At 37.0% G+C, this 17,968-nt stretch overlaps 1 protein-coding gene across 3 annotated transcripts in view; it reads right to left on the bottom strand.

Annotated features, from left to right (window-relative positions):
* LOC141450711 (zwei Ig domain protein zig-8-like) overlaps positions 1-17,968 on the bottom strand; it is a 480,655-nt gene that overhangs the window by 43,905 nt on the left and 418,782 nt on the right. For all 3 annotated transcript variants that reach the window (XM_074121414.1, XM_074121413.1, XM_074121412.1), the window contains one exon: positions 4,348-4,427. In XM_074121414.1, coding sequence (XP_073977515.1) covers positions 4,348-4,408 — 61 coding nt within the window. In that variant the 5' untranslated portion in view covers positions 4,409-4,427. The remainder of the gene's footprint in view (positions 1-4,347; positions 4,428-17,968) is intronic.

The following is a 17,968-nucleotide window of genomic DNA, read 5'->3' as shown; positions in this document are numbered from 1 at the left end:
GAGTGACGTCACTTTCAATATTTTTTCTAAAATCATTACTTTTTTTTCCAATAAAAATGTTATTACTCAGAAAGTTTTAGTCCTAATTCGATTCTGATGACACGGTTAGAAAGACAGATAAATTTTCTAAAAATTGATACCATTTTGAAGCGTAAGTTTACTTCTCCAAACAGCCTCAATCTTTCTCCTGGATACTGGAAAAATAAAAAGTAATCGGAAATTTTTGAAGAAAACTCATTAGGCCCTTATGGGGATCATTATCAGACCTAGGTGCTGGCCACTTTTTAGTAAAAGTTCCCTTGTCTAATGGGGGCTTTCAAATGGTATATCATTTGCCAGGATTCCTTTTATCTTTGTATGAGAAATTACGTTTTTGTTTTACAAGAAAACGTGTTCACGAGCACCCAACAGTGTTAGTTTATCAAGTTGTTTAATTCATTGAAAACTCTTTTAGATGGACCAATAGTCAATTTTTACAGTAGATTGTCTTAAAATAAGGAAGTCAAAGGTTACAAATTGCACTTAAAAAAAAAAGAAAAACGGTCTAGACACTAGGAATCAAACCTACTAACCAGCAATACATGTAAGCTTTGCGGGTGTAGTCTCTTAACTGCTCGGCTATCGTGGCGCCTGCCTAACACAATATATGAATCCGTTATTTGATTCAGTGTTGACTAATAAAAAGACAAGAGATACATTTACGAAGACTAATTTCATACTATATCCATCTGTTAGTTCATTTTATTTCGAGATGGCCTCAAAATATTCTAAACTTCTTGCCAGTTTACGAATATATTTTAGTTTTAAACTAAAATTGCAAAATTAACTGGTGATGGTTACCACTGAAAAGGCATGACGAATGTACTCGTCATAATACAAAATTTTACACTTTTTTCAGGACGAATGTCTTCGTCATAAACAGTTAGATTATTAATTAAAATTTAACAAATATTGACAATTTTAAACTAGAAAATCGTAAAATGATTTTGGTAATAAACAAAAAGAATAGAGAGAAATAACGTAGATAATACAAGAAACGTATCGTTCTGCCATGCAGATTCCACGGCTATATCAATCTTTCTCTAATGTGCTGAAGATAATATATTTTTAACAAAATACAGACCGGAACTACCCGCCTCTACCACAGTTAGCACTCCAGCCGGCGGCTACAGTAGATAACCATCTGGAATCGTACTAGACTTATCATCAGCTATTCCAGTGGTCCATAACTCTTTATTTTTGGCCCAGTAATGTGGGAGGGGGGGTGAGAGGCCAGACTTTATCTTCTTTCAAGCCACGTCCCAGGCTGGGCTATATATATATTATAATGTCTTGGGCCCTAGGGTAGTTGGCGGAAAGTGGAGGCCATTACCAGATTATAATCTAACATATAACTTTAGAAAAAAACTCTTTAAGAAAATACGAAAAAAAATTCTATAAAATATTCCCATTTTAAGTTGCAATAAAAATTATTCCATTTTCTGCAGCATCCCATCCCCCGAAAAGCAAAACGCACTTTAAAGATGCTGCTTGCTGGAAATAACTTCGCGTATAAGACCCTTCAAACAGGAAATAGAACATCAAGTTGTTGAGCTATCTGCAAGAGCAAATCTAAAGGGTCTCTCTTCTGGTTGGATGGAAGAATAATCTTCTACTTCTTCTTCATGTTACTACAGTCCTATAGTAGGACCTGGACCTCATTCAAGAGAGAGTGCCACTCTTTTTTTTTGGCTTTTTTTTGGCATTGGCTTCCGCCATGCAGCCAGCATCGTCTAGGTGCTTATCACTAGAATATCACTCACTCTCCATTCTTACCTATAAATACATTCCCTTTACACATTCATCCCTCTACTATATACAAACTATTTACCTACAAACTTACAACTAATGGATGGATCAGTACTCTATATTCCTGCCATCCTTACAGCTTAACCGAAATTAAAATCACCGTAATCCTTCTCTAATCATTTTCTTCCATTCATTCTAATCGGCTATAACTTTTAAATATATTCATATTTCATTGCTAGCTCTGCCACAGATTTAAGCACATACATAGATGTTGGTGGAGAATATTATGTCTTCGCAGCGAAATGGTGTATCTAAATGCCTGTATACCACTCTTCCCTGTCTTCGGCTTTTAGGCGCCATTTTCTAATACCCACCTTTCACAGATCTCTTTCTGCGTCATCCAACCACCTTATCCTGGAACGACCTAAACGTCTTGCGCCCTCTCCCTCCAGGGTGTCCATATAATACTTTTCTCGGAACTCGGTGATGGGGCATCCGTTCAACATGGACCGAGCCACCTCAGCCTGCTTTTTTTTTTCTTTTTTTTTTGGTACAAGAAACTATGTCTGGGAGATATTCAGGCGGTGCTCCAGAATTCTGCTCCGAATGTTTCTTACCAGTCTTGTAGAGTTTTTAAAAATAATTAGTACAATAATCAGTACAATAAGTCCATCCTCTACTAAAAAGCACCAAAGAGAACTCAATTTCCGCGGTTAAAGGTCACTTCTGAAGACATAAAAAAAATCACTATGATGACTCTTTAGAAAGAACGACAACAATTTAAGAGAAAGAAACCGCCCGCAATTTTTCACAAGACTGCTCCTTTTGCTGCTCCCAGTTACCCGTTTAGTAGCGTTGACATCCCCACCGCCGCCACCGCCGCCTCTGGGTGGACACATTATTGTCTTAGGAAAACTGTTAAGACGGTTTCTCGCCGTGGGAAAAGAAGAAGAAAAAAAGAAGGAGAGTTATCTCCTCCAGTGCGTCTGGGTAGATGGCTGGAAGATAATGGCTTAACACAGCCCGAGTGCTTTAATCTACCGCTGGAAATGTCTTCGTCCTTCTTATTCCTCTTTTTTTCTCTACTCCAGGTATCCTCCTACCAACGCCACAAACAACCTCTTCTAGTTTCCTTTTTATACTCTATTTTTTAACGGACAAATAGAAGTTACTTTTCTTGTTATGAGCTTTCTTTCTTTTAACATTTTATTTATTCCATTGAGCGTAATATATTTTAGATTTACGTTGAAAGTTATTCTATGTTATTTCACTAAATGTTATTTTGTGTTATTTATTTGTTGTTTTTTTTCAACTTCCGTTTCAACTTCTATAGTTTTCAATTAGTCTAATGTTTATTCATTCCATTTTTTCCCCTTTTTGATAAAAATAAATAATGTCATTCCTTGTTCTTCATCTTCTGTTTCATTTTATCCATTCCAAGTGCTCCAGGATCTCTCACGATTTAGAAATGTAAATATTTGGTTGAACTTCACAGATATTGCAAATTAAGGGAGTGTTATTGCATTTCTTTCCTTTTACTGAATTTGCTCTAAGCATTCACGAATAACATATAATAATATGTCCACGTTATGTGGTAGAAAGGAAACGAATGTTTGACGACATATACAGGTATTTAGGTGCACCATTTCGCTACGAAGACATAAATATTCTCCAGCAACATCTATGTGCTTAAACCTGTAGCAGAGCTAGCAACGAAATATGAATCTATTTAAAAGTTATAACCGATTAGAATGAATGGAAGAAAATGATTAAAGAAGGATTACGGTGATTTTAATTTCGGTTAAGCTATAAGGATGGCAGGAATATAGGAGTACTGATCCATCCATTAGTTGTAAGGTTTATGTAAATAGTTGTATATAGTAGAGGGATGAATGTGTGAAGGAATGTATTTATAAGTAAGAATGGAGAGTGAGTGATATTCTAGTGATAAGCACCTAGACGATGCTGGCTGTATGGCGGAAGCCAATGCCAAAAATAAGGCAAACAAAATTCTGTTGCTTTTTTTATTCATCATAGTCATGCTTGATTTTATTTGGTTCCTGTCTAGTTTCAGGAGTTTCCATCCATCTTCAGAGGCTAAATACTTTCGAGTGCCTTTCTAGGGGGGGGGGGGGTTCAAGCAATTAGACAGGAGTAGAAATAAAGTGGGGTTCCTGGCACAGGGGCAAATGAGCCAGGCCCCCCCAGCCGCCTCCGGTTTACAATCTCCTTACCCCTCTCCCTAAACATTATGCAGCTAGTTGGGCCTCATTGCAGGATGACCCAACGAACCTATCCAAAAGCAGTTTCACACTTGGGCAGCAAGTATCCCCAAACCAGGTACCTAACTCTGAAAAACTAGTTCTTAGATCACCCACCAAAGACATGAAGAAATGAAGGGATGAAACTGAACATGAAAACAGTCCTGCCAACGCGAATTATAAATGAAAATTTGGATACAACAAATATAATTTCTCATTGTAAATAATCTGTAATACCTAAATTTTTGTACAAAAGAATTGAAAATAATAATACTAATAATACTATAGTTCATATTACCTAATTCTTTGGCTGAAAATGGCTGAAGGCACACACTGAAGATAATGATAATCAGGTCCATTCTACCGGTACCCAGCTGCCTGTAAATAATGATAAGTTTAAATTAGAACAGCTGTAAATTTATAATTGCTGAATTTTTTTTTTTTAAAAAAAAACTTTACATGGCCCATCCGTTTTGAGCCGATTCAGTTTTCCGTCTAAATTGTACAGAGTGATCCATTTAAAATGCACCAATCGCTAATAACTTTTTAGGAAAGCGGAATTTCGAAAAAACCCACGAAGTAAACTATATATTTTTTTCGGTCTAGTTTTCAAATTTTTCACCCCCGATGCTGTATCTTCATTTTTGGCGGAGTTTCGGCCAAAAACCAGATCGGAGTTACATAAGGAGCGCTGGTTTTGACTATGATTATGAAAACTACATAAAAAACTGTGAAAAATGACGTTAACCCCGTTACGATATCCCTAATATTTGTCAAGATATTTAAGATCAAAGTTACAATTTTATCAACTCGTGAACGGTTTTCAATATTAATTTTCCACCAGAAATACGCGTTTTGGGAGGTTCTCTGGCTGCAAAAAATGTTTTTGGTGACGCAAAGAATGGTAAATAATAATAATTGAAGATTTTAAAGAATGTAGTGGTAATGTAATGGTTGTGAGTGAATCAGGATAAATTTGTTTTATCATCCAATAAAAGCAACCATCACATCATTTAATGTACGCCTTATGCACGACTTCTTCATTGTCAAAACTAGTGGTCCTTATAAAACCCCAATACGGTTTTTGCCCGTAACTCCGCCAAAAATCAAGATACAGCATCGGGGTTGAAAAATTTGAAAACTAGGCCAAAAAAAAACAACATATAGTCTAATTCGTACGTTTTTTCGAAATTCCGCTTTCCTAAAACGCGATTGGTGCGTTTTAAATGGATCACCCTGTATAATGATAAATATGGCAGTGCTCGTTATGCAAACAGTAACTTCCGACTTTTCTTTTTTGTAACAACGCTTAAACGAAAAGTGAAAACAAAGCAGTCGCTGGAAGAATGTAAGAAATATAAGGACATTATTTAAATAAGGAAATAATATACTTTTGTAAGCTGAAATTTAGGTTACATATTTAGTCACAACACAAAACAGGGAACTACTGGCAGTGGCCAAACAGGAGCGGGGTTAAGGCAATTAGTATGCCGTAGGAAGCAATTTGCAAATAAATGACAAAGATATATGGACGGGATCCGTTTTACATATCAACCCTCACAGCATCCACTACATGTCCTCCTGTAATTAGAAGATTCTGGGGAATAAAGTGTTTGTGTAATTAATTAGTTACGACATGGATTTAATATTATTTTGGAAAAGCAGGAATTAAATTACTGAATTTTGAGTGAAATATCACAACAATTATTTCGCAGTAATAATATTTAAGGAATTATCCCTAAATTCTCCCATATACTCCCATTTACCCCTTTTTTGTACGTGAACTCAATTCATTACTTTCATTTCCACACTGGTTTTGCTGGGCAGATTTTAGGGAATTTTTGAATTTTCACATGTTGATAAAAGCTTTTCATTGCAGGACATTAAGGAAAACTCACCTGCTGTTGCACAAACACACTCGTACGACAATTCCGATAACAATTACAAGGATTTTCATACGTTTCCCTTACCCCGATTTTCCGAAATATTTTAAATTCCCTTTCTCCCTCAGAATCTCCTAAAAAAGAATTTTTCCAAGAATCATTACTCAGATGAATGCTGTAATTGGTATACAGGAAGTTTAAAGATAAAATCACGGTAGGCTTTTCTTTTTTGAGAAAATCTTTTTGAGAAAAATGTGAAATGGTACTTCCGCTATATTCATGAAAACTCGCCATTTCCTTTATAATCTGTAGGTCCCAAAATGAACATCAATGCTTACAACTGGCCCTCAAAAAGGTTAAGCCTCTACCTTGTTCAATATAAGATGTTCTTTTAATCGAATGTTCCTGACTAAGGATTGAATTAACAATGAGCGAACAAATGGATACCTTGGAAAAGTGGAAAACTCCACAAGTAAAGCGGAACTTTCGGTTTGCACTTTTCATTTTGTCGAGTCCCCATTTCAGCAATAAATTTATCCAATCCTTATTTGTGTAAGTGTTGTGGCCGTACATTAATACGTAAAAAAAAGTGGGATCTTAAAGGAAAGTCTATCAATTTCCAGAAACCGAATTTTCCAGGAAAAAAACGATTTTCCAGGAAACTGTCGAGGAAATCTTGGAAAAGTGAGTGCTCAGTCTTTTTTTTGGGGCAAAAAAAAGACTAAGCACTCATTTTTCCAAGAATTCCTCGACAGTTTCCTGGAAAATCGTTTTTTCCTGGAAAATTCGGTTCTGGGAAAAGGGAAATGGACAGGCTTTCCTTTAAGGTCCCACTCAGTCTTTTGCTCTATTCAAGGTCCACTCTCTCGGCCTGTAACGTGTGTTTTTTTGGCTAAATCCACTTATCTTCCGAGACCTTGTACCATGATATTGTCCAGTTCTGGAGTAAAAGTAGCTGAACTATGAAAAGTTTCTAGCTAGCTCCTCACTAGACTGCAGAGAATTTGGGTTGGCCCACATGAGACCGGAAGTACAAAGTTCAAACGTAGGTGATTTGACTCGAGTGTGGCTTGTGAAGTTGTAAAGGGAAGTATTTGGTGGGTGAGTGTGTGTGTAAGAGAGAGATAGATAGAAAGATAGAGAGAGAGAGAGAGTCAATACCCGATCTTTTTATGGGGTGGGGGTGAAGGAGGACTCAAGCAATTATTGAAGACCTGGTACCTCAACTGGAGTTAATAGAAAATCCGTTTTCAACAGTAGCAGCACCATTCTTTCCTCTGGCACGAATTCAATAAAACTGTCCTGCTGTGGGGGCATGTATGGTGGTCTAGAGGCTATAAGTTCGTGGCGCCCGGGTAACTCTGTACCAGGAATATTGGGTGTTGGAAATGGTTCTTCCTGTAAATAGAAATCCCGACAGAGTGTGTATGTGTGTTGTAGTTACCACTCTGATATACAGGAGTACAATTACTTTGTTCTGAAGACAAAACTAGTAAAATACAGGAAGGGAGTCTAGATCCCCTAGACCCAGCATCTAGTTCGGAATGAAGAGCCGAGGGTATCGTACCATCTCTCTCTCTCTGTCGCTAGTAGCGGTCGGTCTCTTTTCCCAGGGATTCAATGTTAGTTCCATTCCCATTGGTCCCAACAAGTTCCTGGAGAGGCAATAAAACAATGATCACCACAACTACCACCTCTACTCTGCACCGCCGTCCGACCGGTCTCCTGCCTTTTTCCCCCATTTCTAATTCACACAATCCGGACCATTCCCACCTCTTGTTTAATTGAAACATTTCAAAAAAGTTCCTTTTGTAACTGGCAAAAGTAGAGAAGGGCCAATCGGTCGGGCGCCAACTCCACTAGACTTTCACCGATAGTTACCGCAATCATGGTCCTCAGAGCAAATTACATAAAGTTCTAACTTACCTCATTTCATTGGCTGAGAATAGAGCTACTCTTTATAATTGCTTTAACTTATGTAAGTTTTTAGAAAAAAAAAATTTTAAGCGTGCTATAAAGGGTGTAATAAAGGCGCCAAAATTATTACCGCATATAAGACCTCCCAAAACAGAATAAAAGAGCGTTAGGATTAGGCATTTTCGAGCAAAACAATGGCCTCCGCAGAAACGAAGAAATAAATTGAAAATTATCATTTAGAATAAAGGCAGAACCTGCTTTTTTACTTCAACAATTCTTTGGGGTGTTCTTTAGAATCAACATCTTTTACGTTTTCTGTACTAAAGTAATGTAAAGTAAAGTAATTGCTTATTTTTTCAGGTAGGCTCCAACTACCAAATTAGGAGTCGCTGACGGTGGCGACTATACTTTACAGAAAATTACTTTTATTAACCATTAAATAAAATCCACGGCCTAAAGACCGGGAATCGAACCCACTAAACCAGCAATACATCTTAGCTTTGCGGGTCTAGTCTTTAGCCGCCTAACACACTTTACTGTAAATTTCTTTTATTAACCATTAAATAAAATCCAAGACCTAGGACCAGGGGATCGAACCCACTAACCAGCAATACATATTAGCATTGCGGGTCTAGCCTATAACCTCCAACGTACTTTACTGTAAATTTCTAATATTAACCATTAAATAAAATCCAAGGCCTAAAGACCGGGGAATCGAACCCACTAAACCAACAATACATCTTAGCTTTGCGGGTCTAGTCTATAACCGCCTGACATACTTTACTGTAAATTTCTTTTATTAACCATTAAATAAAATCCAAGGCCTAAAGACCGGGGAATCGAACCCACTAAACCAACAATACATCTTAGCTTTGCAGGTCTAGTCTTTAGCCGTCTAACACACTTTACTGTAAATTTCTTTTATTAACCATTAAATAAAATCCAAGGCCTAAAGACCGGGGAATCGAACCCACTAAACCAACAATACATCTTAGCTTTGCGGGTCTAGCTTTAGCCGCCCAACACACTTTACTGTAAATTTCTTTTATTAACCATTAAAAAAATCCAAGGCCTAGACACCGGGAATCGAATCCACTAAACAAACAATACATCTTAGCATTGCGGGTTCTAGTCTCTTAACCGCTCGGCTACCGTGGCGCCTTTACGTTCTGTACTATCTCTCTTAGTAAGTACAACGGGATCCACTACCACCGTTCGGCAATCAATCATTTTTGACAAATGCTTGGGCGGGAATGTTTTCAGCACTAATTTGCAGTTGGCTGTTTAGATACACGCAGCATGCCATTGCATACCAGCGCGACGTGAGCCAAATGCTAGGTCATGCTCATAGCATAATAGTAGACAGAATGCTAGTCGTACATAATTAACTGGGTGACCGTCAAACTTTTGATCGCTTGGGTATGGGTACTGTAAAGGAAAAAAATATTTAACAGCACAGGAAGTATTTGGAGAAAGAAAATGAAGAGCTAGGTTGGCTCAGCGTTCAGCTCTTTGGAGAAGAAAAATCCACGCTGTTATACTTTGTCCAATACAGCTTCTCACTAGACTGAGTTTAATTAAACAGGCAGATCTCTGGAAGAGGGTGCTCTAATTAGCAGATGCTCTAATTAGCAGGTGCTCTAATAGGGTGCGCTGGCGTACGCTTACTGGCCAACCCTCGTGGAATATAAGAATATAAATAGTACCCATAAAAATAATATCAACAGTAAAATAACACACACAATAATAATCACGTCAAAGTAATACCAACAACAAATAATATAAAAGAATAATACTGTGACGTAGTTTAGAATCGTTCCGACTTTGAAATAAGAAACAAGAATTTGCTACCGGAAAACATCAATATTTTCAAATAAAGACATGTTGACCGTTCCGACTTCCGACAATGAAATTGATACAAAAGTTTATTTTCATTGCTGCACTGTAAAAATTCTGTTTTCAAGTCTAACAATGGCGGACATTTCGTTCACACCACCATCAGGAAGCTTAATTATATGCACTGTACTATCGTCATTGCCGCTGGTTATTTACATCACTGAAATGTGAAAAGTAAACGTTCATGTCTGTTCATGTTGTTATTAACTTTTTTTACCCCTTCGAATTTTGTGGACGTTTTTAGGTTAAAACTGTTAAAGACTTTAGGTGTGTCGCCGCTAAAATTGAAGAAAAACTTTTGTTAGGAGAACTACACTAGAGAAGATGAATCGAGATTATGCGACTTTTGGGACATGGCACACAAAAAAAAAGAAGTAAAGTAATTGCCTATTTTTTCAGGCAGGCTTTACGCCCAACTACCGAATTAGGTGTCGTGGATGGAGGCGATGTTATGGATGATACTTTACTGTAAATTTCTCATATAAACCATTGGGAATATAGACTAGTACATTGCTAGTACAGTAAAAGCTCTTTATTCGCGGGGTATATGTTCCATAAATATGCCGCGAATACAGAAACCGTGAATACGGAATGGTAATTTATATGGGATTATAGGGGATACGTTCCTAGCTGACAAAATAAAATAACATTTATATAAAAAAATCAATTTAATTGAAGTTTTTGAACATTTTGATTAATTATCTTAAGGCTTAGGCAATGGTTTGAAGAATTTTGTAATTTTCTCTTGCTTGGCAGTTTTTAAAAGCTTTTGTTTGCAGTCAAAGTTTGAACTTGCCACTACAACTACCAACAGGTTCTTTAAAATGAGCGTAAAGATACTTTGCCTTCACCCGGACCATTGGACCACTCAGGGGCACCCTTTTTTGATTGCGGTCTTCGATCCATAATGGCAACGCCACTTCCATTTTTTCTATTGCTGGATCACGAACAATTGCTTTCATTCTGTGCGTTTACATTCTCAAAAACACCGATCGCGGCGAAGGCGGCTTATGTCAAAGTCCTCGGTGATATCATTTAACAACATACTTTAGGCAAAGTTGTAATAAGATCTATTTTACTTTTTTTATTAGTCCATTTGACGGCATTTACAAAGGATATTGGGTTGGATACCTATTGGAATTCTTTTATTATCATAGTGTACTTCCGCGAATATCCGCGAATATAGGAATTGGGTCGCATTTTTTTAATCCGCGAATAGTGAAAACGCGAATGAAGGAAGCGCGAATAAGGAGCTTTTACTGTACTAGACTAGCAATACATCTCAGCTGTGCGGGTCTAGCCTATAACCGCTTGGCTATCGTGGCGATTAGCTAACTACTTTACTGTAAATTTCTTTTATTAACCATTAAATAAAATCCAAGGCCTAGACCGGGAATCGAACCCACTAAACCAACAATACATCTTAGCTTTACAGGTTTTGCCTCTAACCGCTCGACTACCGTGGCGCCTAACACAATTATATTTACAATATCTAACCACTTAGAACTAACTACGTTCTTAAACTAAATGGCTAGAATTTAGAACTTACCGTGGATTAAAGATTAAGTACGAATTGGATTAAATAATATTAATGGCTGAAGAGCTTGTCTACAAATATGAGCAGCTGGAAGCTGTAGAGAGATTATCAGACTCCATGAGTATCAAATCTGCTGTGTACTAGTTTAGATTACAAAATGTCCAACCTCTAGCCTAAACTGCCTTATAAAGGAGCTTTCTTCTCTTCAGCCCTTTTAGTACTTCCCTTTACCACTGAGCTCACTGAAACTAATTTTGTTAACTGCTGAAATCCCGCTGAAGCTTAAGTTGCCCGCTCTGTTGATTCAAAGATTTCCAACAGTTTGCCTCAGCAGCGTTGGCAGATTCGCTTAAAGTTTTCCAGTGAAATTGAGCGGTTTAATACGTTTTGGTTGTAATGTCGTTAATTTGGACGATCCCAAATCATTCTGGGATTTCTGGGGGGAGGGAAGGACGACGCTAAAGAAAGTGTTGAGTACTGGTAAGTAGATAAAAAACTCCTATGTTAAATAAGGTGCCACGGTAGCCGAGTGGTTAGAGGCGAGACCCGCAATGCAAAGATGTATTGTTGGTTAGTGGGTTCGATTCCCGGTCTTAGGCTTGGATTTTATTTAATGGTTAATATGAGAAATTTACAGTAAAGTATGTTTGCTAGTCGCCTCCTCCACGACACCTAATTTTAACTTTGGACTTCTTTTGAGCATGGCTTATGGACTGAAATTGGTGGCGCAAAAACATAGCACCGTGACGGTAATTTCCTTCTTGATGGACAACGGAATCGACCAAAGAAGGTGTGATCGATTGGGAACTGTATTTAAAAAAAAAGTGTTATCTTTTGTGGTCTTCCAGAAAATGAAGAAGTTCAGATGGACTTGTCACATAGTTGGCTATTAGCCTTGAAAACAGTCCCTAAAGTCGTCTAATGCGGAACTTGAGCCTAGAACTTTAAGAGCCTGTAACATAAAGGATAGGAAGGACTTTGTGCTTTGATGATTACCATCCAAATAATATAATTTAAATTAAAGCTATTTGAATAGAATGATCAGTAACATTGCATCTTTCTGACCGCATTCGTAATGCCCAATAATCCAATTCAGTGATAACTAAATAGTTTTGACAGTTGATACCCACATCAAAGTGAAATATGTAATAAATTTTAGCAGAGAAAGTTGGATTAGTGTTTGAGACAGTATCGATTTATGGCATCGATAGTTGTAAGTGGTTATAAGCTATATATATTAATTAAATATCAACAGACGCAGTTATTATCTGGTCAACATGGCCTTACACGGTTGTTAGGATTTATTATTAATAATTACGGATTCAATTAATATACGTGTATAAAACATAATTTAAATTAAAATTGTAAATTTCCATTAAATTAAAGAAAAGATAAAGAAAGTACTGGTAAGATACTGATAAGAAAGTAAAGTAAGAAATTGTCTCATTTATCGTCCGGAAAAGGAAGCATTTCTGTCTTGGACAATTAATATCGAAGTCAGTATTCGATAGTACGACCATTCAGTAACTAAGTATTCTTTCGTTCCGGTGGAGCGAGTTTATTTACGACAAATTATACTAAAGTACTATTTAATCGGATTAGTTGAAAGATTTGTTTTGCTTGCTAATGACTGGTGATTCAATTCAATGCTGTAAAGCAAGGACTTGACAAAGACGAATCTCACCTTGCCAATCAGGCGTCTCAAGTACTTAGAACAACTCGATGGTCCTTTTTTTGGTTTACTTCCTTTCCATACTCTTGGTTGTACTTCAGGTACAACAGGGTTTCCCTAGTTTTGTACTAATGAGGTGTTTCAGCACGCATATGTGCTGGAAAAAGAACGAATCAATTTGTCTCATCCATAAATTCTGTGTCAAACTCTTTTGTAAAGACTTTTCAGAAGCTATCTTCCATGATGGAGTACTAGAATGGTGTGTATTTCAGAGGATTGTAAACTAGCTGGATACCACCAACTGGAAAAAACTTCGAGCTTTGTCTTGACCATTTGCAAGGCTCATCTAATTCGAAGAATTGGATTTGCAAGATCCCAAGACTATGTCCGTCCGTTCATTTTTAGAACCCATCACTGGGTTCACATTTTGAGGAGTACTTTGAAACACTTCGACGAGATCCTACTAAAAAAAAGAGAATAAAACACCAACAAACTTTTTTTTTGAACCAAAGGAGACTTTAAAAAGAATATTTTATAAGAAAACACCATTTTGTAGGTAAAAACTAAAAACACCAAATACAGGCGCCACGATAGCCGAGCGGTTAAGATACTAGACCCGCAATGCTAATATGTATTGTTGGTTTAGTGGGTTCGATTCCCGGTCTTAGGCCTTGGATTTTATTTAATGGTTAACAAAAGATATTTACAGTAAAGTATGTTTGCTAGTCGCTACGCAATTACTTTACTTTACACCATTTTTGAAATACTGTCAGAATTTCAAAGGGCGCCCTCATTCTGTAAGCACTGTAATTTGTCTTCACCTTTAATAAACTTTGCTTTACTTAACCCCCACTTTAATTTCAATTTTGTTTACTTTAAATGAACTGCTGATTTCCAGCAGATGGATGTTAAATTAACTACAAACAATGCAGACTTTTTTTTTTCATTTGAATTTCTTTCCACATATTTTGATTTTTCCCTCAACATTGAAATAGTTCTGTTTCCCAAAGCATGCCGTATGAATTTTCAATGTTTAATTAATAAATGAAGAGTTTAATTTCCCTTTTAACATTTTCCCTTATGTTATTCACGAAATTTGTTCGGTACTATAATATTTCTATATTGTTCTGCCTTGTTATTACGTGCTTTATTGTTCTATCCATATATATAACAAAAGTAAATTTGAGTTTAACTAAATTGGTTCATGGAAACTGTATTTTCCAGGGGCACAAGATTACTCCTTTTTCTTGTGAAACATTGATAAAATTTTCCGACTGAAATAATATATTTAACAATTTTACTCTCTCCTGTTTCCTGTTAGAGGCGTTATATTACTGCCTAATCAGGAATGGAATGGTAAAAATGGCTGACGTAAACGTCCTACTCCAGCATTTTGTAAAATCAACTAGTTTCAATTTTTTCTTTTTCTTTTAAAGTGACCAAATTTCGGATTTTATTTAAGGAAGAGAAAATATATATATAAAAATAAAATGTTTTAAATGAGCCAAAAACTTGAGATTACACTCTAATCCTAGTCACGAACAAAAATTTTGAATCCAAAAGTACATAGTTACTTTCAAAGGCGCCACGGTAGCCGAGCGGTTAAGAGACTAGACCCGCAAAGCTTAGATGTATTGTTGGTTTAGTGGGTTCGATTCCCGGTGTCTAGGCCTTGGATTTTATTTAATGGTCAAAAAAAGAAATTTACAGTAAAGTGTGTTAGGCGTTAAGAGACTAGACCCGCAAAGCTAAGATGTATTGTTGGTTTAGTGGATTCGATTCCCCGGTCTTAGGCCTAGGATATTTTATTTAATGGTTAATATGAGAAATTTACAGTAAAGTATGTTTGTTAGTCGCCTCCGTCCGCGACACCTAATTTGGTAGTTGGAAGTAAAGCCCGCCTGAAAAAATACGCGATTACTACTTTACTTTAGTTATTTTTCAATTCAAATATTACCTCTTAAAACTACATCTAAAATAAAACTGTAAGAAAATGTCTCAATTTAAGACTCATTCATAAAGCATTCAAGTTGGAGCAGGTGACTTGGCTCATGCCGACTTAACTGGGCTTAAATCTGTTTATAGGTCACCAGAGCTACAGGAAACATTTCCGCCAGAGCTATCCTACCATTATGCACTACTTTGACTGGAGGAACGGAAATATATTCGGTCACATTTGGTTACATATACTCCTGACATTTGGAGAGTTGTTGCGTCAGCTGGTGACAGCTAAATTGGTACTTCCTGCCATTCAAATCTATAAATTGTCTTTAAATATTACATCTACAAGTCATAAATAGAATTAGTTACAAGTTTAGGGAAACATTGAACCATTTTTTCTCCTACCCTCCAGCTAAATGGATTTAAAAAAGTTTCGAACTTATTGTCCCACATATTGCAGTAGGTATAATTTAAAAGAAATCGTAGGAGCCATTTTTGGAGAGAATCCGTTCAGGAAAACGGTTACTTCCGTTGGAGGAACTCGCTAGTTGGATCTAGTATAATTGTGATGAAATACTTCTTTCCAGATGAAGGCAATCTTTTAAGTTGGCTGCACAAGATAACGAGTTCTCTCGCCCTATAATTTCCTTAACCCGATTGGAAGAGTTACCATTCTTTTGTCGGGGAGCTAGTTGACGCTGAAATATTAAACGTCCCAAAGAGGTGTGGGTTCTATATTCGGGTTCCGCAGCCAGAGCGGAATATGGGTGATGAATATGGCGTTAAAAAAGGCAGGCGGATAGCTGTGGACACCATTATGAGTTATTATGAGCCCACCATAGTTCAATAGACTCACTTTTAGCTTCTTATCTCTTTTCTTGGTTAAACATTATCTTTAAACTCCTTTTATAGCTGCGTAATCGTTTAAATAAATTTGGGTCCAATAAAGATCACCTTTCTGTGCTTTAAGCCTCTATTCTGTAAGCGCCTAAATAAGGATACTTCCATGGTGTGCACACTTGCATGACTTTCTCTTAAATTCTCCAGGATCAAGGAATTTTCTTCGGGACACAGGAGAAAAATATACATCCATCAAATGCTGGATTTAAGGATCTCTTTACTGACTGTCCATCAGCTGTAGAGGCACTGGCTAAATCCTGTAAGCTAGTAGGGAAAAGCAAAAGACGCCTTGTTCAAGAAAGAATGGTTTGATTTATTCCGTATCCCTGACATTCTGGAACTGACGACAATGAAGGAACTGATGAACTGTAGCTGAGGAAGAGACTCACATTCACTCTGTGAATCCGCCAAGAGCAATCTCCAAGAGATCCAGTGAAGGGGGATTATCAATAAGTGGAGGCAGAAAGAATTTCGGATAGCTCTGGAAGCTGACTAAGAGCCTTTATTAAAGGAATCAAATCCAGGCACAATTTTGGTGGCAATGATGACTGATTTGTGGTTACCTGAATATCATGGGTAGGTCCCGACCCACCTGTTCAAGATTTGGAGTTGAAGATAGGATGAGAGTATCCTGTATGGCTCAGCGACCAGGCTTGCTGAAGACCAGGATATAGGATATTCAGATTTCTGTGAATCTTAGGTGGATATCATGTCCAAGATTGGGATTTCATACTATTGCTGATCTGCGTTTGGCGGAATTGCAAAAAGGACTTTAGAAAGCGACGGATGTTCCTCTCTAATGATGAAAACTAATAAAAGCTACTTTAAAAAAACAAAAATTACTCAATTTTCTTTGAATTTCTACAAATTTTTCTTTAAAAAAAGCTGGAAAATACAAAGTAAAATAGACATGGTTTTTAAGCCAAGACGGATGAGCATTGAATTTTCCACCAACTGTTCTCATGCTTCATTGGCTTTCCACTTAAAAAGCTTATTATAAAGTTTTCCTTATTCCTTTCTGTCTTTTTTTCCACACTTCCCAAAGTTATTATGTTTTCTCTCTTCTTTCACAGCTTCCCTTAGACACTCTCCTAGTTTATGTTCTCTTCAAAGGAGAATTAGTTTTTCCCCTTTTTTCTTTTAGCTAAATATTATTTATTATTTACTTTGTACTTCTGCGTAAAAAAAAAACTAGGGGCTTGATTAAAGTCCATCATTAGAGCTTAATGACTAAGTTTACTTCAGAAACGATTTTAATTGGCCAGCAGTGCCATGAACAACAATGAGAACGGCTCGTACAGCTGAGAGTTTGACTTAAGCAAAATTAGTGCCTTAAGTGGAAACACCTTCTTCTTTAAGCTGAGGAAGCTTGAACGCTACGCTTCAGCTGATTGTCGGCCTGGACTTTGGCCAAAATACTCTCAAGCTCTAATCTCTTCTGGGATCCTGTTAGTTGACGTTGAAAAGAGCGGAATACACTGCTCTACCAGGCATTCCTAGTGCTAACCATAAGCATTTACAAAGCATTCAAGTATACCGATGATAAAAATCGACTAACTGATTGATTGATCGGAATCATAATCAAGTTTGGAGCTTTCGATATTTCAGAAAAAAAAAGAGAAAAGTTTACTTCTCAGATTACAATCTGATCTTGGCAAGAGTTCCTGATTGCAAAATTAATGACGATGGGGATCGATAAGATTTAATTCTTTTCCCATTTACTGATGTTCGGTCAGATACAAACTGTGGCTGTTTCATGAACACGGCCGTGTGTTGTACGTGAATAAGTTTACGTAACGGGTTATATTTTTTATATAAAATATTTTTATTTATGCATTTAGGATGAAATCAAGGAAACAAATCGACGATCGAACACAATCTATGCCTATATCGTTGTCGATGTAGAAGCGATTTCATCATCCACTTGCATAATTTCAACCGCCACAGCTGCAGATGTACTGAGACACCGTCGTTGATCCGCTCGGCCGCATTCATTCTTTTACGTTCCCGGCACAGCTTGACTCGGTCATATGGTGTTTTTATTATTACCTTTCGATTGTTCTTTGAGAAGCCCTTTCCAACCGTATAAGATCTCTGTATTTGGTTTTGGCTTTTCGACGCATATAGGCCGACATTATATATTTTTGATAATATTTTTTTACTCTAACATCTT

The sequence above is a fragment of the Rhodnius prolixus genome, unplaced genomic scaffold, assembly GCF_049639745.1.
Source record: "Rhodnius prolixus isolate KJV_2025 unplaced genomic scaffold, Rpr scaffold_8, whole genome shotgun sequence".
In the NCBI taxonomy this organism is placed as follows: Eukaryota; Metazoa; Arthropoda; class Insecta; order Hemiptera; family Reduviidae; genus Rhodnius; species Rhodnius prolixus.
Note: the sequence above shows the minus strand (reverse complement) of the source record. Positions and strands in the feature narration are given on the sequence as shown.